Source organism: Phacochoerus africanus, chromosome 8 (genome assembly GCF_016906955.1).
Source record: "Phacochoerus africanus isolate WHEZ1 chromosome 8, ROS_Pafr_v1, whole genome shotgun sequence".
Taxonomy (NCBI): Eukaryota; Metazoa; Chordata; class Mammalia; order Artiodactyla; family Suidae; genus Phacochoerus; species Phacochoerus africanus.
Window position 1 is genome coordinate 52925872 of NC_062551.1, and position 27080 is coordinate 52952951.

At 46.9% G+C, this 27080-nt stretch overlaps 1 protein-coding gene and 1 non-coding gene across 2 annotated transcripts in view; one reads left to right on the forward strand and one right to left on the reverse strand.

Annotated features, from left to right (window-relative positions):
• Nucleotides 1-12457: 12457 nt before the first annotated feature.
• SAE1 (SUMO1 activating enzyme subunit 1) overlaps nucleotides 12458-27080 on the forward strand; it is a 67753-nt gene continuing 53130 nt past the window's right edge. The window contains exons 1-2 of the mRNA XM_047791350.1: nucleotides 12458-12653; nucleotides 26003-26114. Of these exons, the coding sequence (XP_047647306.1) occupies nucleotides 12556-12653; nucleotides 26003-26114 (210 nt within the window). The 5' untranslated portion in view covers nucleotides 12458-12555. The remainder of the gene's footprint in view (nucleotides 12654-26002; nucleotides 26115-27080) is intronic.
• TRNAD-GUC (transfer RNA aspartic acid (anticodon GUC)) lies at nucleotides 16508-16580 on the reverse strand. The gene has a single exon. It is a non-coding gene; the product is annotated as a tRNA-Asp (tRNA).

Sequence of the window (27080 nt, forward strand, 5' to 3'; positions counted from 1 at the left end):
AGTTTCAATCCCTAGCCTGGGAACTTCCACAATCCACAGGCACAGCCAAAAAATAAAAGTAAAAAAGAAGGAAGAATCAAATGAATCCTCATATACCCATCATGCAACGTCAACTATTATACACTGGTAGCCAAGCTGTTTTCTCTCCCACTGACTGACCACCCCCCCAACTCTGACTGTATTGAATCAAATCTCAGATTATTCCATCTATCCAGCTAGCTAGCTAGCTCCACACACATATATACAGTTATGTCCACATATGTAGCTATATATATACACATATTTTTTTGTTTTTGTTTTTGCTTTTTAGGGCTGCACATGCAGCATATGGAAGTTCCCAGGCTAGGGGTTGAATTAGAGCTACAGTTGCCAGCCTACACCACAGCCAGAGCAACACAGGATGTGGGCTGGAGTCTGTGACCTACACCACAGTTCACGGCAATATCCGATCCTTAACCCACTGAGTGAGGCCAGCAACTGAACCCACATGCTCATGGATACTAGTTGGGTTCATTACCATCGAGACACAATGGGAATTCCTGTAACGCGCCCGCATGCGCGCGCTCTCTCTCTCTCTCTATTTTTTTGGTCTTTTTTGTCCTTTTAGGGCTGCATCTGTGACATGTGGAGGTTCCCAGGTTAGGTGTCTAATTGGAGCTGTAGCCGCTGGCCTATGCCAGAGCCACTGCAACACGAGTGGCATCTACGACCTATAGCACAACTCACAGCAATGCCCGACCCTTAACCCACTGAGTGAGGCCAGGGATAGAACCTACAACCTCATGGTTCCTAGTCGGATTCATTGCCACTGCACCACGACAGGAACTCCCATGTATTTTTAAATATGCACTGGTACCTGAACTGGCTTAAATAATATTTTCCTCTCCTCAAATTCATGTCCTTCCTGTAACTTCAGAATGTGACCTTATTTGGAAATAGGGTCTTTGAAAACACGAAATAAATGGAGTTCCTGCCTTGGTGCAACAGGATCAGTGGCATCTTGGGAGCACTGGAACACAGACAGGCTCCATCCCCAGCCCAGCATAGTGGGTTAAGGATTTGGTGTTGCCACAGCTGCCATGTAGGTTGCAACTGCAGCTTGGATCTGATCCCTAGCCAAATAACTCCATATGCTCCAGGGCAGCCAAAAAAGAAAAAAAAAGTGGGAAAAAAAAAAAAGGAGTTCCCATTGTGGCTCAGCAGCTAAAAACCAGTTGTAGTCTATGTGGGGATGTGGGTTTGATCCCCGGCCTTGCTCAGTGGGTTAAGGATCTGACATTGCTGTGGCTGTAGCATAGGCTGGCAGCTGTAGCTCTGATTCAACTCTTAGCCTGGGAACTTTCCATATGCTGCAGGTGCAACCAGAAAAAGACAAAAAAAAAAAGAAGAAGAAAGAAAATTAAAAAAAATATTTTAGAAAAGGAAATAGGGTCTTTGAAGATATAATTAATTAAATTAAGATGAGGTCACACTGGAGCAGGGTGGCCTTAATTCAATACGATTGGTGTCCTTAGAAGAGAAGAGACACAGTACATGCACACCCTGGGAGAAGACCATATGACAAGAGAGGCAGAGATTAGAGCGATGCATCTACAAACTAAGAGATGCCAAGGATTGCTGGCAACCATCAGGACTAGAAGAGGCAAGGAAGGATTCCTTCCCAGGGGTCTTCAGAGAGAGAGTTTAGACATTCATTTCCAACTTAACTGTGAACCAGGAGTTCCCGTTGTGGCTCAGAGGTAACAAGCCTGACCAGTATCCATGAGGACGCAGGTTCAATCCCTAGCCTCACTCAGTGGGTTAAAGATCCGGTGTTGCTGTGAGCTACAGTGTAGGTCGCTGATGCGGCTCAGATCCAGTGTTGCAGTGGCTGTGATATAGGTTGGCTGCTGCAGCTCCGATTTGACCCCTAGCCTGGGAACCTCCATATGCCGAGGGTGCGGCCCTAAAAAAAAAGAGGGGGAGAAAAAAACAAAACCTTAACTGTGAGGCAATACATTTCTCTTGTTTTAAGTCACCCATCTTGTGATACTCCATTATGGCAGCCAAAGGGTACTAACACATGCCCATAACTTTCATGCCAATCCAGGACCAGAGGGATTATCCCAGCCTCACCCTTTCTCCATTTGTCCCCGCTCCAAAACTAAGACAACCTGACCTGTGCTCACCTTCATATACTGGATGCAGTTATGAAGCAGTCTATTTTAACAACATACTTAAACTTGGGGAAATAACTGCTAGATGAGTTTGACTAGCCTAGCCTAAGAAAAATTCTAGTTAAAATGCCATGTATTATTTCCTAAGGCTGCAGGGCTACCCTAACAAAGCAGTACAAACGGTGGCTTAAAACCACTGTTATTGGAAGTTCCTGTGTGGCGCAGCGGGTTAAGGATCTGGTGTTGCTGCAACGGTGATGGGGGTTGGATCCCTGGCCGGGGACCTTCACACAGGTGCCACCAGAGTTAGCTGGTGTTCTGAAGCCAGGTCTGAGATCAAGGTGTGGCAGCGCTGGTTCCTTTAGAGGGCTCTGAGGGAGGATCTGTTCCAGGCCTTTTTCCCTTAGCTTCTGGTGAAGGCCAAAAGCTTTGGTGTGTAGTTTTGTTTTGTTTTGTTTTAGGGCCATACCCATGGCATATGGAGGTTCCCAGGCTAGGGTCAAATCGAAGCAGTAGCCACTGCCCTACGCCACAGCCACAGCAATGCAGGACCTGAGCTGCATCTTCGACCAACGCCACAGCTCACAGCAACGCCAGATCCTTAACCCACTGAGCAAGACCAGGGACTGAACCCGAAACCCCATGGTTCCTAGTCTGATTCATTAACCACTGAGCCACGATGGGAACTCCCCCTCATCCAATGTATTTTAAATAGCCCTAAAAGTTAGATGGTTGTAACAGGAAGAGCAAGGAAAGAAGACAGACTGGAATGAAGCAGTACACGGATCTTTGTTTTGTGGTTCTCCACACTGACAGCATTTTAGAATCATCTGGGGAGCATTTTGTAAAAATCCCAATGTCTCAGCTCCACCCCAAGCCAATTAAGCAGTCTCTGAAGGTGGGGTCTGGGCTCTGTGTTCTGCTGCAAAGCTCTCCAGATAATCCTAATGTGCAGGTGGGATGGAGAACCACTGCTGGCCTGGTGGTGAGCAGTCACCTGGGTGGAGGTAATTATGTAATCCTTAGACCCAGGAGCCCGATCGACTGAATAACTACTCTCCACCCCTTTTAAGTTACAGTTTTAGCAGCTGTTCTGATTAGCCGTTGCTAAAAAACAAACTGCCCCATGGGTATATATCCAAGAGAAGTGAAAACTGTGTCTCAAAGAGATATTTGTACACCCATGTTCACAGCAGCCTGATTCATTCACCAGAGTAGAAAAGCCCATGTGTCTGTTGACGGATGAATGGATACACAAAACGTGGTCTGTACTTACAGTGGAATATATTCAGCCATAAAGAGGAACGAAATTCTGGAATTTCCTGCTGGCACAGCAGGTTAAGGATCTGGAGTTGTCTCTGGGAGGATGCAGGTTTGATCCCTGGCTTTGCTCAGTGGATTAAGAATCTGCTGTTGGGAGTTCCCGTCGTGGCGCAGTGGTTAACAAATCGGACTAGGAACCATGAGGTTGCGGGTTCGGTCCCTGCCCTTGCTCAGTGGGTTAACGATAGGGCGTTGCCGTGAGCTGTGGTGTAGGTTGCATACGCGGCTCGGATCCTGCGTTGCTGTGGCTCTGGTATAGGCTGGCAGCTACAACTCCGATTAGACCCCTAGCCTGGGAACCTCCATATGCCGCAGGAGCGGCCCAAGAAATAGCAAAAAGACAAAAAAAAAAAAAAAATCTGCTGTTGCCGTGAGCTGCAGCAGAGGTTGCAGATGTGGCTTGGGTCTGGTATTGCCCTTGCGGTGGCACAGACCCCCACCTGTAGCTCCAATTTGACCCCTGGCGCAAGAAATTCTGTGCCACTGGTGCAGCCATAAAAAGAAGAAGAAGGAAAAAAAAAGGATCCAGAGTTATCACTGCTGTGGCTCAGGTGGCTGCTGATGGCCCAGGTCATTCCCAGATTGGGAACTTCCACATGCCGTGGGCATGGCCAAGCGATATTTGGAGGAAACATGACAAATCTGAAGAGGCAAGTGCTTCCCATACTTGCTCACTTCAAAGAGAGCATCAAATCATTCTAAGCAAAGTGGTGCTCGTTCTGGAAGAGGTTTTTTTTTTTTTTTTTTTCCTTTTTTAGGGCTGCACCTGTGGCACATGGAGGTTCCCAGGCCACGGGTCTAATTGGAGCTGTAGCTGCCAGCCTAGGCCACAGGCAAAGCAACGTGGGATTCAAGCCGTGTCTGTAACCTACACCACAGCTCACGGCAATGCTGGATCCTTAACCCACTGAGCAGGGCCAAGGATTAAATCTGTGTCCTCATGGATACTAGTCAGATTCCTTTCTGCTGAGCAATGATGGGAACTCCCTGGAAGAGCTGACTTGCATCTTCAATAGTCAGGATCCTGAAGTTTTTATATTCTCTACTTGCCTCAAAGCATAATGATCGCATATTGAAATTAACAAATAGATTTCCAGGAGTTCCCATCATGGCATAGCAGAAACGAATCTGACTAGGAACCATGAGGTTGCAGGTTCGATCCCTGGCCTCAATCAGTGGGTTAAGGATCTGGTGTTGCTGGGAGCTGTGGCGTAGGTCACAGACATGGCTCACATCTGGTGTTGTGGCTGTGGCTGTGGCATAGTCCAGACCCTTGGCCTGGGAACCTCCAAATGCCGCAGGTGCGGCCCTTAAAAGCAAAAAACAAAACAAAACAAAACAAAAACCAAAAAGCAGAAAAAGAAAAAAAGATTTCCGAAAAAGAAAAAAACAAATAGATTTCCAGACTTAAAAAGAAAAAAGACCAGGAGTTCCCATTGTGGTGCAGTGGTTAATGAATCCGACTAGGAACCATGAGGTTGCGGGTTCGATCCCTGGCCTCCATCAGTGGGTTAAGGACCTGGCGTTGCTGTGAGCTGTGGTGTAGGTCACAGACATGGCTCAGAACCCGAGTTGCTGTGGCTCTGGTGTAGGCCAGCGGCTACAGCTCTGATTAGACCCCTAGCCTGGGAACCTCCATATGCTGCTGGAGTGGCCCTAAAAAAGGCAAAAAGACAAAAAAAAAAAAGAAAGAAAGAAAAAAATGAAAAAAGACCATACACCTAAAACTAATACAATGTTGGAGATCCTACTATGATGCAGTGGGTTAAAAATCCAAGTGCAGAGTTCCCGTTGTGGCTCAGTAGTTAATGAATATGATTAGGACGCATGAGGTTGCGGGTTCGATCCCTGACCTTGCTCAGTGGGTTGAGGAACTGGCGTTGCCATGAGCTGTGGTATAGGTAGCAGACGCTGCTCGAATCTGGTGTTGCTGCGGCCATGGCATAGGCCAGTAGCTACAGCTCCGATTAGACCCCTAGCCTGGGAACCTCCACATGCTGTGGGTGCAGCCCTAAAAAGCAAAAAAAAAAAAAAAAAAATTCATGATCTGGTTTCTTGATGGATGCCTTTGTCCCCTGTGCCCCTATGGTCACCATGGCTCAATCACTTGACTTCTCTTCATTCCTCAGGCGTCTAGTGGGTCATTACTTTCTCTAAGAGATCTTTGCTTAGCACATGGTACAAAAATACTCCCTCAAGACTTTATGTACCGCTGAGCATCGGGCTGGGTATTGACAAGATCCTCAGGGAAATTTAAATGAATGAGTCCATCAGAGAGACTAAATTCAGAAAGATGGAAAGTGAGTTTACACCCTCAGAATAGTCTTTCCTGACTCCCGCTCTAGGTCAGATACTGTCAGATACCCTCTTCTTTTCCTTGACAACAATTCTCAAAGTTTCCATTTATTTTTATGCTGCTCTCAACAAAGAAAGATAACAAGAGTCAAGGAGAGAAAGAGGTGGGGAGTTCGCCGGTGGCCTAGCATGTTCAGTATCCAACACTGTCACTGCTGTGGCTTCGGTTGCTGCTATGGCATGGGTGTGATCTATGGCCAGGAAACTTCCACATGGGGGGGTGTGCTACCCCCAAAATAGAAAGAAAAGAAAACCCTTTAAAAAAAAAAAAAGAGCAGTTCCTGTTGTGCCTTAGCGGTAACGAACCCAACTAGTATCCATGAATATGCGGGTTTGATCCCTGGCCTCCATCAGTGGGTTAAGGATCTGGCATTGCCATGAGCTGTGGTGTAGGTCACAGACATGGCTCGGATCCTGCGTTGCTGTGGCTGTGGCACAGGTTGGCAGCTGCAGCTCTGATTCCACCTCTTGCATGGGAACTTCCATATGCCACAAGTATGGCCCTAAAAAGCAAAATAAAATAAAATAAAATAAAATAAAAATTTTTATTTTATTATTATTTTTTTGTCTTTTTCTAAGGCCGCTCTCATGACATCCCACTGAGTAAGGCCAGCGATTGAACCTGCAACCTAATGGTTCCTTGTCGGATTCGTTAACCACTGAGCCACAAAGGGAACTCCTAAAATAAAAAATTTTTAGAAAGAAAAAAGAAAGAGTTGGGGTTGGAAAAAGAGAAAGAAAGCAAGAGGAAAGAGAGTTGGGTAAAGAGAATATTCAAGTTATTTAATACTCTGTACCAAGTGGTCCCAAAATTTAGTAGCTAAACAGCAAACATTTATTTTATGTACATATCTGCACTTTGGCCAGGGCTTGGCAAGAATGGCTTCTCTCTTCTCCCTCTTGGGTGACTTGACTGTCTGCCAGAGGAGCTCCTTCCACGGTGGCTCACTCATAAGGCCAGCAAGATGGTGCTGGCAGGGATGCTAGACCTGGCTGAGGGTCAGAAGCTTTGATTTTTTTCCATGTGGCCTTCTCTATAGGTTGTTTTGGCTTCTGCTAACGTGGAGGCTGGGGTTAAGAGCAAATGACCCAAGAAATAGAAAGTGGAAGTTGGCCACTTCCTTTTTTTAAAAAACAACTTCACTGAGATATTCGCAAATCATGCAATTCACTCATTTAAAGTGTACAGTTCAATCATTTGGGGTACATTACATTATTTTATTTATTTTTTTAGGGCTGCACCTGCAGCATATGGAGGTTCCCAGGCTAGGGGTCTAATCGGAGCTGTAGCCACTGGCCTACACCACAGCCACAGCAACATCAGATCTGAGCCCTGTCTGAGACCTACGCCACAGCTCCTGGCAACGCCCGATCCTTAACCTACAGAGCAAGGCCAGGGATGAACCCGAGTCCTCATGGATACTAGTCAGGTTCGGTACCGCTGAGCCACAATGGGAACTCCCCAGCATTCACTTCTATCTCACACAAACACACACACACACACACACACACACACACACACACACACACACAGGCTATATCTGTGGCAAATAGAAGTTCCTGGGCCAGGGACTGAATTTGAGCTGCAGGTGAAACCCATGCTACAACTGTGACACCAGACCCTTAACCCACTGCACCATGGCGGGAACTCCTCCTATCATATCTTATTAATCAAGTAGTCATGGAGCACAGATTCAAGGACAGAGGACATAGGTTCTACTCCTCTCCCCCATTATAAATGAAGGCTATCAAAGGATCTGAGGACATGCTTTAAGTTTCCCTCTGGCAGTCTCTAAGGAGAGACCCTCCGGGAGGCAGAGTCAGACAAAGAGAATGAGCTTAGACTCTGGGTCTTGGCAGATGCAGCCATCCTCTCTGGTTGGAGTTCTTTTCCTGATTTAGAAGTTTTCATCTTTATTTACTCGGTAAAGCTCAGCTGAAATTTTGTATTCTCAGAGTATCCTTTCCTGACTCCTATGCCAAGTCAGACTCTGTCATAATTCCTTCTTCCTTGATAACACTTCTCAAAGTTCCTATTTATTTTTTATGCCACTATTTTATCTCTCGTACTGGGCTGTGATTCCCCCCATAGCAGGAGTGTGTCCCTTTTTGGGGGGCCTGTCTGTGGCATGCAGAAGCACTCAGGCCAGGGATGGAACCCCGCCACAGCCATGACCAGAGCCCCAGCCATGATGACATCGGATCCTTAACCCTCAGAGTCACTAGGAGAATTCCAGGAGTGTGCCCATTTTCTTTTTTTCTTGTCTTTTTTTTTTTGGTCTCTTTTGCCTTTTCTTGGGCCACTCCCTCAGCATGTGGAGGTTCCCAGGCTAGGGGTCGAATCGGAGCTGCAGCTGCGAGCCTACACCACAGCCACAGCAACGCCAGATCCGAGCCACATCTGTAACCTACACCACAGCTCACGGCAACGCCGGATCCTTGACCCTCTGAGCGAGGCCAGGTATCGAACCTGCAACCTCATGGTTCCTAGTCGGATTCGTTAACCATGGAACCACGATGGGAACCCTTCTTTTTTTCTCTTTTTAGGGCCAAACCTGTGGCATATGGAAGTTCCCAGGCTAAGGGTGGAATCTGAGCTGCAGGCCCATGGCCACGGCAATGCCAGATACAAGCTACATCTGCAATCTACGCTGCAGCTTGCAGCAACACTGGATCCTTTAATCCACTGAACGAAGCCAGGGAACTCACCCATATCCTCATGGATACTAGTCAGGTTCTTAACCTGCTGAGCCACATGGGAACTCCAAATGTGTCCATTTTTATCAGGATTATAACCCCAGGACCTGGCACAAAGTTCAACACATAGTCGAGATTTGGTAAATTATTTGTTGAGTAGTTGAACTAGTGAATAATTCTCTTTTTTAAATTTTTCTTTCTTTCTTTCCTTTCCTTTTTTTTTTTTTTTTTTGCTTTTGAGGGCCGCACCCTCTGTATATGGAAGTTCCCAGGCTAGGGGTCGAACTGGAGCTATGCTTATCAGCCACAGCAACGACAAATTCAAGCCACATTTTCAATCTACACCACAGCTCATGGCAATGCCGGATCCTTAACCCACTGAGCAAGGCCAGGGATTGAACCATCATCCTCATGGATACTGGTTGGGTTCATCACCGCAGAGCCATGGCAGGCACTCCATAGTGAACAATCCTTTGATTGATGAAGCACTGTCTCCCCTTCTTGTATCAGCACCACTCAGGGCATATTTCCCTTGTTCACCTTATCATCACAGGATGTGACACATAGTTGATGTGGTAACCAACTTTCAAGATGGTCCACAAATGATCCTTGCCCCCAATAGTCACACGCTTTCATCATCCCCTCCCACAATGAACAGAGCTGACCAGTAAGTGGCCAATAGGATATTGGTGACCATGTGTGACTTTCGAGGCTGAGGCATAAAAAGCATTCCTGCTTTCAGCCTGCCCTGAAGGATCACTTGTGCTGGGGGACGCCAGTGCCATGTCATGAGGACACTCCAGCAGGTGGACAGACCCACGTGGAGAAGAATGGAGGTCCCCAGCCAGTAACCAACATGAATTTGCCAACCACGTGAGTCACCTTTTTTTTTGGCTTTGGTTTTTAGGGCTGCACTCATACCATATGGAGGTTCCCAGGCTAGGGGCAGAATTGGAGCTACAGCTGCTGGCCCTTGCCATAGCCATAGCCGCATTGGACCCAAGCTGCATCTGTGACCTACACCACAGCTCATGGCAACACAGGACCCCTGACCCACTGAGCAAGGCCAGGAATTGAACCTTTGTCCTCATGCATGCTAGTTGGATTCATTTCTGCTGAGCCATGATGGAAACTCCCCACTTCTTTTTTTGTCATTTCTAGGGCCGCTCCCATAGCATATGGAGGTTCCAAGGCTAAGGGTTGAATCGGAGCTGCAACCTACACCACAGCCACAGCAACGCCAGATCCTTAACCCACCGAGCAAGGCTAGGGATTGAACCCGCAACCTCATGGTTCTTAGTTGGGTTCGTTAACCACTGAGCCATGAGGGGAACTCTTTTTTTTTTTTTTTTTTAATAGTCACACCTGAGGCACATGGAAGTTCCTGGGTCAGGGCTTGAATTCGAGTCAGATGCTTTAACCCACTGCATTGGGCCAGGGATCAAACTTGCTCCTCCACAGAGACCCAAGCCAATGCAGTCAGGTTCTTAACCCACTGCACCACAGTGGGAACTCTGTAAGTCACTTTGGAAGGGCATCTTCCCCAGCTTGTCCTCAGAAGGCTGCAGCCCTGGGAGTTCCACTGGTGGCACAGCAAGTTAAGGATCTGGCGTTGTTACTGCTGTGGCTCCCCCTGCAGCTGTGGCCCAGATGCAGTCCCCAGCTGGCATCTGACTGCATCCTCATGAGACACTTTGAGCAAGAACTGCCCACCCAAACTGCTCCTGCATTACCGATTCACAGAATAAGAGATAATAAATAGTCATTAAGCCCCCAAATTTCTATGTAATTTATTTCACATCGCTTACCAACAGAGTAGGTATTGGCCATGTTCTTGTTTTCTGTTTTTTGTCTATTTAGGGCCACATGTGCATCATATGGAGGTTCCCAATCTAGGGGTCAAATCGGAGCTGCAGCTGCCAGCCTATACCACAGCCAAAGGAACACTAGATCTGAGCCACATCTGCGACCTACACCACAGCTCACAGCAACGCCTTAACCCACTGAGTGAGGCCAGGGATTAAACAAACATCTTCGTGGATCCTAGTCAGATTCCTTTCCACTGAGCCACTATGGGAACTCCGGTCACATTTTTTTTAATGATATACATCTTTTGTCTTTTTTTTTAGGGGTTTTACCCACAGCATATGGAGGTTCCCAGCCTAGGGGTTGCATTGGAGCTGTAGCCACTGGCCTACACCACAGCCACAGAAGATCCAAGCCACATCTGCGACCTACACCACAGTTCACAGCAACGACAGATCCTCAACCCACTGAGTGAGGCCAGGGATCGAACCTGCATCCTCATGGATGCTAGTCAGATTCAATTCCGCTGAGCCGCAATGGGAACTCTTTTTTTGGTGTCTTTTGTCGTTTTAGGGCCACACCAGCAGCATATGGAGGTTCCCAGGCTGGGAGTCTAATCGGAGCTACAGCTGCTGGCCTATGCCTGAGCCACAGCAACATGAGATCCGAGCTGCATCTGGGACCTACACCACAACTCACCGCAACGCCGGATCCTTAACCCACTGAGCCAGGCAGGGAATGAACCCGCAATGTCATGGTTCCTAGTCGGATTCGTTTCTGCTGCGCCATGACAGGAACTCCGAGAACTCTTTTCAATGGTATTTTGACCTGGGATGAATTACTACCCTTTTCTGGGTCCCAGAGTCATATTGTAAAGTGGAGGAAAAGTCTATCTTTGAGGTTCACGGAATATGTACCCCCTGGATAAGATCAGAGCACAAAGTAGGAGCTTAATGTACCACCAGCAGTGTAACCTCTTGTATGTGTGCCACACAGCCTGGATTTGAATTCTAGATTCACTACTTCTATGATATAAGACTTCGTTCAGGCTACTGATAATTTGTTGTACCTCAGACTTCTTAGCTATGGTATGGGACTATTAAATAAATTATCTACTCTCATAAGGGTTAGAGAAATAATCCATCCACGTAAAGCCCATTTACCCTACATGAGGGAGCAGCCGTTTTTTTCCTTTTTTTGGCTGCACTCTTGGCATAGGGAAGTTCCTGGGCCAGAGGTCGAATCCAAGCCTCAGGCGTGACCTATGCCGCAGCTGTGTCCTACACCATGGCTGTGGTAACAATGATCCTTTACCCACTTTGCCACAGCAGGAACTCATTTTTTTTCTTTTTCACTGCCCTTGTCCTAGCACATAATTACTGAATCAACATGCATTCAGTAATTATTTGTTGAATGGATAGTAAAAATGCACTTTGCCTACAGAAAATACACATTAGCTATCACTAACCTACAAGGGCTTACTATTCCCCACCTGCTTCATATTATGATTTTAACTCCTACCATTTCCCACCCTCTCAATCTGTTCCAGTTGCCCTGCCCTCTTCGCGGGCTCCTCAGTTGTGTCAGTAAGCTTCAGGGCCTTTGCACCAGCTGTTTGTTCTCCTGTCCAGAAATGCTCCATCTACCCAGTTATCTATGTAGCTTGTTTCTACAGTTCCCTTCAGATCTCTGCTCAATGGTATCTTCTCCGAGAGGACTTCTCTGGCCACTGCTGTCAGCCTGGAGTGCCATATCCTGTTTTAATTTTCCTCTATTTTTTTCCCCTGGGCCCTCCTCAATAGAATGTAAGCTCCCTCTGGACAAGACTATGTATTACTCGACACTTTCACAATACCTCCATTGCTGGGATTTCAGCACATGCTCCCTCGTTATTGCTGAATTAATAGACTCACAAACGATCACTTGGGTATCCTCGCGGGTTCAGAAGCCCTGCAGTTTTTTGGCCGGGATTGGCAGCAGCCTCTGTCACGTGACTGGCTCTCGCCTGCCAGCCCGCCCGCCTTGGAGGCTTAGGAGTTCCACGTGGTTCCAGGCTCCAGGGGCGGGTGGCGGCGGTGGGGGCGGTACTGCGCAGGCGCGGTTTCCGGCGCAGGCGCAGACCCGGCCCCGGAGCGCGGCCGGCGGCGGTTGGCGGCGTGTGGGGCCGGCGGGAGGTTGCTGCGAACGGACCCGAGCGCAGGCAGCAAGAGCTGGCGCCATGGTGGAGAAAGAGGAGGCGGGCGGCGGTATCAGCGAGGAGGAGGCGGCGCAGTATGACCGGCAGATCCGTCTCTGGGGACTGGAGGCCCAAAAACGGTCAGGGCCGGTGCGGCTTGTGGGGCTGAGGGTTTGGAGGGGGCGTCTGGCCTGAGGCGTTGGCGGCCCTCGGGGAGCCAGAGGGTCGAATTTGAAGAGAGGAGGTGGGAATCATGTACTCGGGCATGGTCGCCCCCCTGAGAGGACTGGAGGGTTTGATTTGGGATGTTTCCTCGGCAGGTATGGGAAGTGAGGACGTCCCAGGGTGGTGGGAGGGCCTTTCCGGGGGATTGGAGGCGTCTAGAGGGGGAGGTGGGAGAGCCCAGAGCGTTGCCGAGGATTCAAGACTCCGGGGCTCGGAGGGAGTGATGTTGGAATTTAGATCGAGGTGAGGAGGAAGGCTTAGGGTACAGGAGGGGGCCAGGAACGCATGGAAAGGATGAAAGCGCGGAGGGGGGGGGCCATGGTTCATTCATTCATAGGTAATGGAAACGTCGTCTGTGCTGGCCGCTGGGGAGACTGGCGAACCGAACAGATGCGAGCTTCCATTCATTCTTGTGGCCTCTAAAGGGTGGGCTAGTCTGAAAGAATGAGGGGTTTTGAGGTGTCTTGGAGCAAGTTATTTCAAGTGGGAGTCCTGACAGGTTTGAAGCGTCTAGGGGGGCAGGAGGACCTGAAGAGGTTGCTTGTGTCTAGATGTGGGGGCGTGTCCACAGAGGACGGGATTGAGCGTCCTTGGGCATGGAGGAGAAATTGTCCGAGGGCGTGAGGTCTTTGAAAGAGGTGATTGATTTAATCAGCTATTGATTGAGCACCTGCCACGGGCACTGTTAATGGGCACGGAGCGTGGGTCAGTGAACTAGGCAGACTCCTTGCTCACCTGGAGCTTATATTCTACCCGAGGAGGCGGTAAACATAAAGAAATAATGATATTAAGGAATGTAAGTGCTACAGAGACAAGGAGAAGAGGAGCAATAAAAGATGGTGAGGTGGGAGAGCTATTTTGAGAGGGGCCAGGGGACGCTCTGAAGAGGTAACACTGAGCCTCTGACCTGTATGAAAGGAAAGAGCCATCTGGAAGGACCTTCCTGGTATAGAGAACAGCAAGTGTAACATCCTGGAGGCCAGAGCATGCTTGGCACATTGGAGCCTCAGGGTGACTGGAACCAAAGGAGTTGAGTAGCTTTTTTATTATAAATGTGCTGGGAAACCCGTTGGAGAGTTTGAGCGTAGGCGTAAAGTGATCTGATTTGTGTTTGAAAAGCATCACTCTTGTTGCATTGGAGAATAGGTTGATGTGGGCAGAGGTGGGAGTAAGGATTCCAGTTAGGAGGCTGCTGCTGCACTAATCCCCTTGAGACAGAAGTAATGGTGGCTTGGAACTCTAGGAAAAGGGTCAAAAATAGATTCTGGATAATTTGAAGGTAGAGGGGACAGACTTTGCTCAAGCGTTCATTGTGTGGGGTGTGAGAGTCTGAACTCAAGGAAGGTTCCAAGGTTTTTGGCCTGAGCAAGTGGGAAGATGGAAGTGCCCTTCCTGACGGAGGTGGGGGAAACTGCAGGTTTGGTGGGGTGGGGGAAGAATCAGGGGTTCTCTTTGGGACTTAGGTTTTTTGTTGCTGTTTGTTTGTTTTGGCTGTGCTTGTGGCATGCAGAGGTTTCTGGGCCAGGGATTGAATCCTCGCTGCAGCAGTGTCCTGAGCTGCTGCAGTGCCAGTGCCAGATACTTAACCAGCTGAGCCACAGGAGAAGTCCTGGATTATGTTTTAGATGTTAACTATACATCTCAGTAGAAATATGCGAATGGTTGAATTCATAGCTGCGGGCTGGGTGATGGGGAGTCATTTTGTGATTGAGGACAGAGTGTAGAATTAATTGATCTAAGGGTTGGGGAGGCAGGCAAGTCAGGAGAACTTAGTTTAAGGGGTAGAATTTTTTGGTGAGAGAGTGAGTGCGTGGTGGGTGGGGTGAGGTTGGGTTACTTCAGGTTCATTTCCGTTGTGCAGGGTCTTCTTGTGATTGGGCACATCATGAGGCATTAGCGAGCCTTGGTCTGAGGATTAAAGGCACCTGAAATAGAAGATGGGAAATTAAATGATGAGAATGGGCCTGAAGACCCAGGTGGGACTGATGGAGTTTAGGGATTGCTGTTTGAAGGATTGGGGTGTTGGGAGGCCCTGAGTATACCAGGAGAGTTGATCCAAGAGCTTGGGGCAGCAGGTAGTTTTGTTTTGAGTGAGGATTAAACTGGAATTAATGAAGGACCTGTCAGAAGGGTAGAAATGGATGATTTATCTGAAGAGCAATAAAAAGGTATGGGGAGGGCTTTGAGGGGGGAGATGACCTAAGGGGCAAATCAAAATTGGGGCATGGAAATGAGAGGTGGGAGTTAATTCTGAGGAAGTGAAGACATACTGAACTCAGTGGAGAACCTGAAAAGGATTGACTGAGGGTCCTGGGAGGAAAGGAAGGGGTTACTTATAAATTGGAGTCATTAGATTTGTACACAGTCTTACAGAGTTGATGAAAGTGCTCTCATGTTCATTTTTCAGCTGAGTTTCTTAGTAGCTCTTCGGGGAAGGAAGGGCAGTGCTTTCCTCCTCTATACAGAAAGGAAGGAGGAAATTGGCTTGCCTCTAAGGGCATTCAGGATGGAATGAGAGACCTTTGGGCACTGGGGTTCCTTTGCGAAGTGGAAAGTAGCCTGGGAATTGATAGACTGCATTCGGGCCACAGTTTTGCCTCTGACTCTGTACTAGTGGACCAAGGTTGTCAGAATTGTAAGTGAGAGAAATACAAAGGGCCTTCAAGAGAACGTATACAGTCTGGAGGTTAAAAAGTGTATCTCTTATACAGTGTTTTAATTTTTTTTTAAAGTTAGTTGCCAGCATTTAAATATCTAGAGAATTGGCTGAATTTGGGACAATTTGAGCATCAGAAAGAATAAAGTTGACTTCATGTAGAAATATTTAATAACTTAGAAATATATGATGTGTCTTCTGATGTGATGACACAAGAATCTCAGTGCATCATCTCCGATGTTTTCCTGCCAAATGTATGTTACACTAATCATGCTCTTTGAGAACAAGGGAGCAAATTAAAGGACACCATTGAGGTAATGATAAGATGTCCCAAATGTGAGACATTTTACAAGATGGTTGCCCTGATTCTCTTCCAGAAGTCATTGTTATGGGGGAAAAAAACAAAACAAAACAATGAAGGGACTGTTATAGATTAAGAGAGTAAAGAGAGTGGAGCCAAATGCAAGGTGTGACCCTTGACTGGGTCCTGGTTCAAAGATAATGTTTTTCTAAAAAACATGTTTTAGACAATAGGGGAAGTCTGAATATTCAGCCCTATTAGGTGACATTTGGGAATTATTTTGTAGACATGGTAATAGTGTGTTTATGAAGGAGAATGTCATTTTTGGAGCTAAGTGCTAAAGGTATGAAGTTCCATGATGTAGGTTTGTGGGTAAAGCCAGCAGGGCAAGATGTTAACTATTCTTCCTACTTTTCTATATGTTTGAAATTTCTTTTTTTTTGGCCATCCTGTGGCATATGGAGTTCCTAAGGATCAGATTGGAGCTGCAGTTGCAGCCTACTCTGTAGCTGTGGCAATGCCAGGTCCTTAACCCACTGTGCTGGGCCAGGATTGAACGTGCCAGCCCTGTCAGGCCACACAGGAGGAACCCGGGTGTGTTTGAAATTTCTTATAATGAGAAATTGGGAAATGTTTCAGTCTCCCTCCTAGCCACCACCTGCCCCCCTCACGTATGGCGAGTTCATAGTTTCTGATTTCTGTCTTTTGAAAAATGGTAAGGTCAGACATCCCCACATTACATTACATTGGTTGGAACTAAGTAGAGGCCTCTTTTTTTTTTTTTTTTTTGGCTGTGCCCGGGCATGTGAAAGTTCCCAGGCCAGGGATTGAACCTGTGCCACAGCAATGACAATGCTGAGTCCTTAACCACTAGGCCACCAGGGAATTCCCAAGGCCGCCTCTTATACCCAGCACATGGTCCCTCTACTTGGCCATTGTCTCCATCAGTTCTGTCTCACCCATTGGTAAAATTGCCTGGCCCCTGTAAGCATGTGAGTTTGCATCTCTGGCAGTGCTACCTAGCCCATTTTATGGATGAGGTTCAGGGAAGAGAAGCCAACTATCCCAGGGTCACATACCAATAGAAGTTGGACTTGAATCTGAGCCACTAACTCAGGTTTACTTCTGTGACACCTCGTTTGCCGCACAACGGGGGCTCATTCTTTTAGATTAACTTAAAGGAGAGGGTTGAAGCTTGCAGCGGTGTATGTTCTCAGACTGTGTCCTTCAGCCATTTTTGCACTGCCTTTCACAGCAAAGGCTAGTTTTTCTTCTTTCACTCGACAGCAGTTTATCCCCTGAGAGGAAGAGAGGGTGACTGGGAAGAGAGAGGTAGATGATAAGCTCCATGAGGGCAAGTGCTTTATAAATGTCCAGTAAGTAAGATTTGGGTTTCTCTTGGTCTCTGTTAAATTTCCAGTGCTTGCAAGTGCGTAGACGTTCAGATATTTGTTGAGTGAATGAAATGACTATACACTGCAGAGACCTCGGAAGCCTAGAAACATGGGTTCAGTTCCCAGCCCTGCTGTCTGTGACCTCGGGTGAGTCACACAGTTTCTTGGCCTTAGGTTCCACTTCTGCAGAAGGTGGCAGTGAGTGTGACTAAATCTTTAAGGACTCTTTCTTTCTTTTCTTTTTTTTGCTTTTTTGGGCTGCACCCACAGCATATGGAGATTTCTAGGCTAGGGGTTGAATTGGAGCTGTAGCTGCTGGCTTACACCACAGCCACAGCAACGTAGAATGTGAGCCATTTCTGTGACTTACACCACAGCTCACGGCAATGCCAGATCCGTAACCCACTGAGCAAGGCCAAGGATCAAACCTGCGTACTTATGGATGCTAGTCAGATTCATTAACTGCTGAGCCATGATGGGAACTCCAAGGACCCTTTCCCCTGTGAAATTTTGACTTTATAGAAAAGGGACTCTAAAAATTTCCCTGTTTTCAAGCGCTCATTACAGAATACTGCTACTGTTCAAAGAGCACTACAGGGAGTTCTGATTGTGGCTCAAGGGAAATGAATCCGACTAGTATCAATGAGGATGCGGGTTCAATCCCTGGCCCCACTCAGTGGGTTAAGGATCTGGTGCTGCCGTGAGCTGTGGTGTAGGTCAAAGATGTGGCTTGGATCCCATGTGGCTGTGGCTGTGGTGTAGGCTGGCAAGTGTAGCTCCGATTAGACCCCTAGCCTGGGAACTTCATATGGCACACATGCGATCCTAAAAAGCAAAAAAAAAAAAAAAAGCACTTCGGTTGGTTCCATGGGCAACTATTTGCCATGAAAGTGACTGAGCAGGTGAGGTCAATCCTGGTTGTTTCTCATAAGGACCAGTTTTTGTCATGGTTGATAGTGGCTAATAGTTGAATTTGAATCTCAGCTCCAGAACTTCTTTGTGAGTTAACCTTGGATACATTTCTTAACTTCTCTGTGCTTCAGTTTCCTCACTTATCAAATGAAGATGACAGAATCTATGTAATCTAATTGAGAAAAAAATGAATAGAGTTTATACAGAGAAAGCATTCAGTGCATTATATCTACAGTTATTTGCCAAGTATAAATCACCAGCAACAAGAGAGGAGAAACTAAGTAGGAAATAGGTTGAGATAAATGACATAAACAGGGAATGAGTGGAAACTCCAGAAGGACGGGGAAGACTGTAGGAGCAGATTTGCCCAAGCAGATCAAGGTGGCAAATAATCATAAATACAATGAATCAACAGTTGGATGGAGCAGGATTGTAGATTTAAATGAAAAGTACTGTACTTTTGGTTAAGTGAAGAAGAAAGTATTTTTTTGAAGGAAAAAATGGTCAGATCTGCCAAATGGCTCCATCATTTATCTGGCCACACTGACCAGAAACCTAGGAGTTCTTTATTCGTCTCTGTCCTTTCTGTCCACATCCAGTCTATTGGGAAGTCCTCTAGTCTCTGCTTCAAGCTTTTTCTCCTTCATTTTTCTTCATTTATTAGTCCAAACCACACCATCATCTCAGATCACCTCGATATTTCCTCCCTGGTTTAGCCTTTTCCACTCTTGATTCGTTATCATTCATGCTCCACATAGCAGCCAAACTGATTTAAAACAAACAAACAACCCACCAGGGAATTCCGATTGTGGACCAGTAGAAATGAATTTGTCTAGTAACCATGAGGATGCAGTTTCGATCCCTGGCCTTGCTCAGTGGGTTAAGGATCCGCCATTGCCCTGAGCTGTGGTGTAGATCACAAATGCGGCTTGGATCCCTTATCGCTGTGGCTGTGGTGTAGGCCCTTGGTGACAGCTCCCATTAGACCCCTGGCCTGTGAACCTCCATATGCCTCGGGTGCACCCCCCCAAAAAAAGGACAAAAAACCCCAAGAACAACCAAAAAACCACCACCAGGTCCTGCTTAAAGCCTCCCAATGATTTCCTTTATACTCAGACCTTTTAAAATCCATTTCCTTTCATGCCCTGCCTTATTTGACCTTGCCTGCATCTCCCTGGCTCACTCCATTCAAGCTACTTGAATCTTTGCATTCCTCCCTAGTGCTAAAGCTCTGGCCTCTGGGACTTCGAGCTTGCCCTGTTGGAAATAGTCTTATACAAGATTTCTGCATGACTCACTCTTCTGCATTTGACTTTCGGTAAATGTGGTTTGAATGTGAATTTGGTAGTCTTTAGAATTTTTAATCACGTGTAGGATTCATTGGCTTGAGCAGAATTGCTTTGCCATTTGGTAGCTGTTGGTCTTCAGCAAGGTCCCTAAAGAACTCTGCCTCAGTGTATTAGCTTCCTGTTGGCTGCTGTAGCAATTACCGCAAATTTAGTGGCTTAAAAAGACACAGATTCTGGATGTCAGAAGTCTGGAATCTGTTTCAGCGAGCTAAATAAAATCACTTTGGGGGTTTCCACTGTGTTGTCTCTGCAGTGCTGGGATGCGGGTTCCATCCTTGGCCTGACTGGCGTGGTGGGTTAAAGGATTCAGTGTTGCCGCAGCTGTGGTGTAGGTCGGATCTGATCTCTGGCCCAGGAACTCCATATGTCTAAGGGTGGCCAAAAAAGAGGGGGGAGCCCCCAAGATGTTGGCGGGGTTGTGCTTCCTGTGGAGGCTCTGGGGAAGAATCTGTTTACTTGATTTTTCTAGTGTCCAGAAGCCATCTGCAGTCCTTGTCTCTTGGCCCCTCATCTCTGAAGCCAGCCTCTCTTCTCTGACCAAGGCCTCTGCTCGTGTCATCTTATCTCTGACTCTGACCCTTCTGCCTCGCTCTCATAGGGACCCGTGTGATTACTCAGACACACTTGGAAAATCCAGGATAATAGCCCAATCTCAAACTCCTTGATTTAGGAGTTCCTGCCGTGGCCCTGCAGGTTACGAACCTGACTAGTATCCATGAGGATGTGGATTTGATCCCTGGCCTCACTCAGTGGGTTAAGGATCTGGTGTTCTTGTGAGCTGTGGCATAGGTTGCAGACAAGGCTCAGATCTGGTGTTGCTGTGGCTGTGGTGTAGGTTGGCAGCTGCAGTTCTGATTTGACCCCTAGCCTGGGAACTTCCATATGCCAAGGGTTCGCCCCCCCATCCTTAATTTAATTACTTTAACAAAATTTGTTGTTCTGTAGTGTAATTTATTCACAGGTCCAAAGGATTAAGGCGTGGACATGGTGTGGGCATTATTTTGTCTACCACTCTCAGCTTCCTTTATCTGTAAATTGAGAATGATATTACTACGTACCTTAAAGAGTTTAGAACAGTGGTTGGCACATGGTGAGTGTTCAGTGAGTGTTAGCTATTAACACTTATTAGGAACCAGGTTTATGTAATTCAGCAGGTGGACACTTTGGCTTTCTTGTGGTTCACTACCTGTTTGAGTAACGGTGTAATAAGTGCTAAGCACAGGCATAGATGCTAGGACACCATGGTTTCTGGAGCTTGCTTCCGTCTCAGTGGAGGAATGAGCAATGAACACATCAACAAGTAGCCTAATTCCAAATAGAAGAGAATTTGGATTAGGTGGCTATTGTGGACTTCTCTGAGGAGGTGACACCTAAAGAATGGATCCTGTGAAGAGTTAGGGAGGAAGCAGAGAGAACACCTAACACCAGAATCCTACAGTGGGAGCAGATGTGATGTTTTCTAGGATCAAGGCAGGCCAGCCTGGCTGCAGATAAGTTACCAAGGGAGAGAGTAGGATGAGCCAAGGCAGCAGTGGGACATGGGAATGTTGGTAAGGAACTTGCATAGGGAGCCATTTAAAGGTTTGAGGAGAAGCGTGGCGTGATCTGGTTTAAGGAGGAGGCAGTGGGTGGGGTGGGGGCAGGAATGGAAGCAGGGAGGCCAGGTAGCAGGCTGTTGCCGTTGTATAGATGAGAAAAGGAGGCTCAGTGTAGAGTGGTGGCTATGAAGGTGGAGGGAAATGGTGGAGGGGCTGCTGTGAATATCACTGTACATGGTTTTTGTCCCCACTTGAGTATTTCTGTGGGATTGATTCCTAGAAGGGAATTAGTGCATTTGGCTATGAAGGTGGAGGGAAATGGTGGAGGGGCTGCTGTGAATATCACTGTACATGGTTTTTGTCCCCACTTGAGTATTTCTGTGGGATTGATTCCTAGAAGGGAATTAGTGCATTCGACTATGAATAATAATAGCTGACATTCATTAAGTGCTGACTGTGTGCCACTGTTTTAAGTGCTTTTCATGTAATTGAGCCATAAATCAGCAGTTGTCTCAGGGCCCCTAGAATGGTTAAGGATTAAAAACATAAACATGATATTCAGTGTTGCTGGCAATTGAATAAAGAAATCCCCCAAGCAGTCAGAGTCTGCAGAGCCCTGTAGGATGGCGGGATCGTGGAGAGGCCACGGGCTGCATGTGATTTATGTCGGAGGCGAGAATGTGGAGCAGTTACTCTCAGAGTTCAGAGGGAGTACTCGCCTGAGTCTGCCATGATAAGAAAGGACTTTTTGAGGAAATGGCAATCGAGTTGGGGTTTGAAGTCTGGAGGAAAGGCTTGACTGGGCGGAGGGAGGAAGAGAGGTTGTGTTTCAGGTGTGTGGAATGTTGTGATTTAAAGTCTGCAGGTGGCAAACTGGAGGCATGTTCGGGAGTAACCTGGTGGTAGTGGCAGATAAGGCTGGGAGGGAGCCAATACTGAAAGGGATTCTGAATGCCAGTTTAATTTTTTTTTCCTCTGTCAGATTTTTTTTTTTTTTTTGGCTGCCGCCTGCCCTGTGGAGTTCCTCGTTCCAGGGATTAGATCCGACCTACACCGAAGCTGCAGCAATGCTAGATCCTTTAACCCACTGTGCTGGGCTGGGGATTGAACCTGTCTCCTGGCACTACAGAGACACCGCTGATCCCCTTGCACCACAGCAGGAACTCCTGTTAGATTTTTTTTTGAAAATCAGAATCGAACCCATCACTGATTCCTTTTGTAATTAAGTCAATGGGGATTGAAGAGATGTTCAGTCAGTTGGAGTACATTTTGTTGAGCATCTGTTATATGCCAGGGACTATGCTATGCTGCACACGTTTCACCAGGTTGTCGAGGAGATTAAATGACATGAAATCAGAATTGGTATCTCTATATCACATATTATTCAATCTGAAGTCCAGAGAGATTGTGCAGTTTGTCTGGGTCACCCAGTTAGGAGGCGACAGAGCCAGAATTCAAATCCAGTTCTTGGCACCTAGAGTACCTTAGTAACAGACCGTGTGCGTTGCTGAAGGAGCATCGAAGACAACAGAGCCAGGGGAAAAGTTAGTTTGGAGATGAAGGGGGCCATTTGAAAGTACAGATTTCCCAGAAGCGAGCTGGACTCTTCCAGCTGTATCCTTAAGGTAATTCATGGGAAAAGACCAGTCACTCAGGCGGGAAGGGAATGTGGAACCTGGGATCCCAGGTGCAGCAGTGTTGGGGCCAGGTGAAGGGTGGGCTCGTAGACTCACAGTGACAGCAGGTGAAGCAAGGCTGCTCAAGCTTTCTGATGTCAGAGATTTGATCTGTGCACACTGGAAATACTGGTTATTGTATGTGCTGATTCTTGGGATTGGGGTGCCTTTGGAAAGCTGTGCAGCTTCCTTCGTCCTCCCCCTGCTGATGTAATGCTCTAAGTTTGTGATAGGAGACTTGCTCATTGCTGGCATCTCTGATGTTTACCTTGCTTGAATGCGGTAAGCCCTCTTTCCATTTCCCTCCTGTTCTGGTGAAGTGGGGTTGTCATTGAAAGGCTCCTGTTTGTTGGGCTGTGGTTGGCAGTGGAAGAAAAAAGCAATAATGCAGAAGCTGAGACCCAGACATATGCTTCTGAGGGAAATATTGTTAATATTTTCTCCCTCCCATTTTATTTTTGGTCGTATCTTTGAAGGAAATCTGAAATTTCTAGCATCAAGAAGCAATATAGGGGGAGTTCCCGTTGTGGCGCAGTGGTTAACGAATCTGACTAGGAACCATGAGGTTGCGGGTTCGGTCCCTGCCCTTGCTCAGTGGGTTAAGGATCCGGCGTTGCCGTGAGCTGTGGTGTAGGTTGCAGACGCGGCTTGGATCCCGCGTTGCTGTGGCTCTGGCGTAGGCCAGTGGCTACGGCTCTGATTCGACCCCTAGCCTGGGAACCTCCATATGCCGCGGGAGCGGCCCAAAGAAATAGCAAAAAGACAAAAAAAAAAAAAAAAAAGAAGCAATATAGGACTTGATTTTATCAGCCATAATTCCCACTCAAGACTTATAATCTATTGACATGCAAATGTCCATAATTATTAGAACCATTTTCAGTAAAGAGTTTCTGCATGTTCTCCCTAATAGTGTTACTTGATGAGAATGGACTTCTTAAATTAGTAGCAAACTCATTGTCCAGCAGAACTTGAATTTACATGAGACTTCTTAGTTCTTACTAATCCTTTTCAGTATGAATAATCATACGTTTGCTGCAGAAATATTAATGGGCTTATTACAGAGTGCTGCATAAGATCCTGTTGGGGTTTTTCATAAGGTATAATCATAAAATTCTGATTCTGAAACACTTATGGTTCAGGGGATTTCAAATAAGAAGTCTTGTGCTCTACTGCTTTCTCCTGAGCTCAGAGTGAAGTCCAAACTTCTTGGGATAGCCCAACCTCTGACTACCTTTTTAAAATTTATTTTTAGAGTTCATGTGATGGTACAGTGGAAACGAATCCGACTAGTGTCCATGAGGACATGGGTTCGCTCCCTGGCCTCCCTCAGTAGGTTGGGGATCCTATGTTGCCATGAGCTGTGGTGTAGGCTAGCAGCTGTAGCTCTGATTCGATCCCTAGCCTGGGAACTGCCATATGCCATGAGTGCCGCCCTAAAAAAGCAAAACAAAAAATAATAATAAAATTTATTTTTATTTCTTGGGGGCTGTAGTTGCAGCATATGGAAGTTCCCAGGCTAGGGGTCGAATGGAGCTGCAGCTGCCAGCCTACACCACAGCCATAGCAACGCCAGATCTGAGCCTGATCTACCTGTATATCACAGCTCACAGCAACGTCAGATCCTTAACTTACTGAGCGGGACCGGGGATCGAACCCATGTTCTCATGGATGCCAGTCAGGTTCTTAACCTAGTAAGTCACAATGGAAATCTTATTTTATTTAATTATTTATTTTTTTGGGTTGTGCCCACAGCATACAAAAGTTCCTGGATCAGGGATGAATCCTGTACCTAAGCCGCAGCAGTGACAATGCCAGGTTCTTAACCCTCTGAGCCACTGGGGAACTCCTAACTACCTTTTTTTTAAGCCTTATTGTCTGTCACTTTACAGACTCAGATCCAAACACTTCCCAGATTTTGTGCCACAACGCCTTTTTTTTTTTTTGTCTTTTTGCCTTTTCAAGGGCCACTCCAGCGGCATATGGAGGTTCCCAGGCTAGGTGTTGAATCGGAGCTGTAGCCGCTGGCCTACGCCACAGCAACGTGGGATCCGAGCCTCATCTGCAACCTACACCACAGCTCATGGCAACGCCGGATCTTTAACCCACAAGCAAGGCCAGGGAAGGAACCCGCAACCTCATGTTTCCTAGTTGGATTTGTTAACCACTGAGGCATGACGGGAGCTCCTGTGCCCCATGTTTTTGTGTGCCAGAGCCAAACTGTACCCCTTCTCACCTTGTCTTCTGCTATCATACTAGTCCAGGCCATCATCCTTTCTCACCTTAACTGTGGTACTCTTCCTGTTCCAAACCCGCTCCCCTCCACCCCCATGGTTTGCCATTGTGTTTAGACTAAAATCTAGAATTGTGACGATGCCTGTGAGAGCCTTCTTGACGTGGCCCTTGGTTCTGTCTGCAGCCTCATCTGCCAATCTTCCTTTGCACTCTGCTCTTCATTCAGCTGCTCTTCCTTCCTGTTGCTGGAATATGCCAAGCACTCCTCTGCTTCCGGGCTTTGGCACTTGCTGTTTTCTCTACCTGGAATGCTATATATATATATATATATATATATATATATATATATATATATAATTTTTTTGGGGGGGGGCTTTCCTGAGGCATGTGTAGTTCCTGGGCCTGGGATCAGATCCGAGCTATAGTCAAGACCTGATTCATAGGTGCAACAACACTGGATCCTTAACACATCTGACTCAGGAAGCACCTGAGTCCCAGTGCTTCCAAGATGCTGCTGATCTCATTGTGCCAGAGCAGGAACATCTTTCATTTCTTTTTTTTTTTTGGCTTTACGATTTTGGCTTAGCACCTCTGTGGAAAGGCCTTGATGATCAGTCTGACTAAAATAGCACCTCCATCATTCTTGATCCATGTTTGATTTTCATCACTTTTTTTTTGTCTTTTGTCTTTTTTGTTGTTGTTGTTGCTATTTCTTGGGCTGCTCCCGCGGCATATGGAGGTTCCCAGGCTAGGAGTCGAATCGGAGCTGTAGCCACCGGCCTACACCAGAGCCACAGCAACACGGGATCCGAGCCGTGTCTGCAACCTACACCACAGCTCACGGCAACGCCGGCTCGTTAACCCACTGAGCAAGGGCAGGGACCGAACCCTCAACCTCATGGTTCCTAGTCGGATTCATTAACCACTGCACCACAACAGGAACTCCCATGTCTGTTTATTCACCACTGTAGTTCCATACCTCGGAGGGGTGCCTGGCATAATAGGTGCTGAGTAAATATTTGTCGAATGAATTGTCCTCTGTAGGATAGATTGAAGCCTGTCTCTTCCTAGATTTGAGGCCTCCATGGTTCATTGCATTTAGTGAAAACTGAGATTATTTCCCTATTTTTGTCTTGATTTGTTTTTCAATGATGGAGGGAACTTTTGCTGTTCTCTATCATCCCATTGACAATGTCTGCTTTATAGGCTTCGGGCCTCCCGGGTGCTTCTTGTCGGCATGAAGGGACTCGGGGCTGAAATTGCCAAGAATCTCATCCTGGCTGGAGTGAAAGGACTAACCATGCTGGATCATGAACAGGTGAGATGTTCTGGCACCTATCGCTCTCCTCCGCAGTCTGCCCCCCTCAGTATAAACCCATGGTGATCTTGTGCATTCCTCCTTGCCCCTTCAGGATTGTGGACTGGTGTTAATGGCACTGTGGCCCTTGCAGACTGTGCTGGCTTTGAATTCAGCTCCACCATGTTCTAGGTGGTCAGCCAGTGGAGACTGTCTCCTCATTGAGCTTGCCTGTCTGTAAAGTGAAGTTAAGATTTCCCTTGGGGGGGGGCGACTGTGAGGGGTAGGGGTAGAGGAATGGTTTTCCAGTTTGTACCTATACATCGCCTGAATAACTAATTTATTTTTATTTATTTATTTATTTATTTTCGCGGTCTTTTTTTGTCTTTTAGGGCCGCAGCCGTGGCATGTGGAGGTTCCCAGGCTAGGGTTCCAATTGGAACTGTAGCTGCTGGCCTATGCCAGAGCCACAGCAACATGGGATCCTTAACCCACTGAGTGAGGCCAGGGATCGAGAATAACTAATTTAAAATTCAGAATTGCCTCGGGGCTTTGTTAGGGTGTAGCTTTCACCCCAGATGTTTCTACTTCAGAAGGTCTGAGGTAAAGCTCAGGAATACATACTTTTTTTTTTTTTTTTTTTAATGGCTGTGTCTGTGGCATATGAAAGTTCCTGGGCCAGGTACTGAATCCCAACATTGGATCCTTTAATACAGGGAATCGAACTTGCGCCTCCGCTGCAACCTGAGCCACTCCAGTTGGATCTTTAACCCACTGAGTGAGGCCAGGGATTGAACTTGGATCCTCATGGATACTAGTCAGATTCGTTTCTGCTGAGCCATGTCAGGAGCTCCCCATGTAGATTTCTCTGACCTGTCTTTTCTCTAAAGTGAAAGTAACTGCTTCTTTGTCTACATTCTCATGCTTCAGTGACATTTTGGTTTTCTTTTCTAGGGAATTTCAAATGTATTCAAAAGTAGAATAATA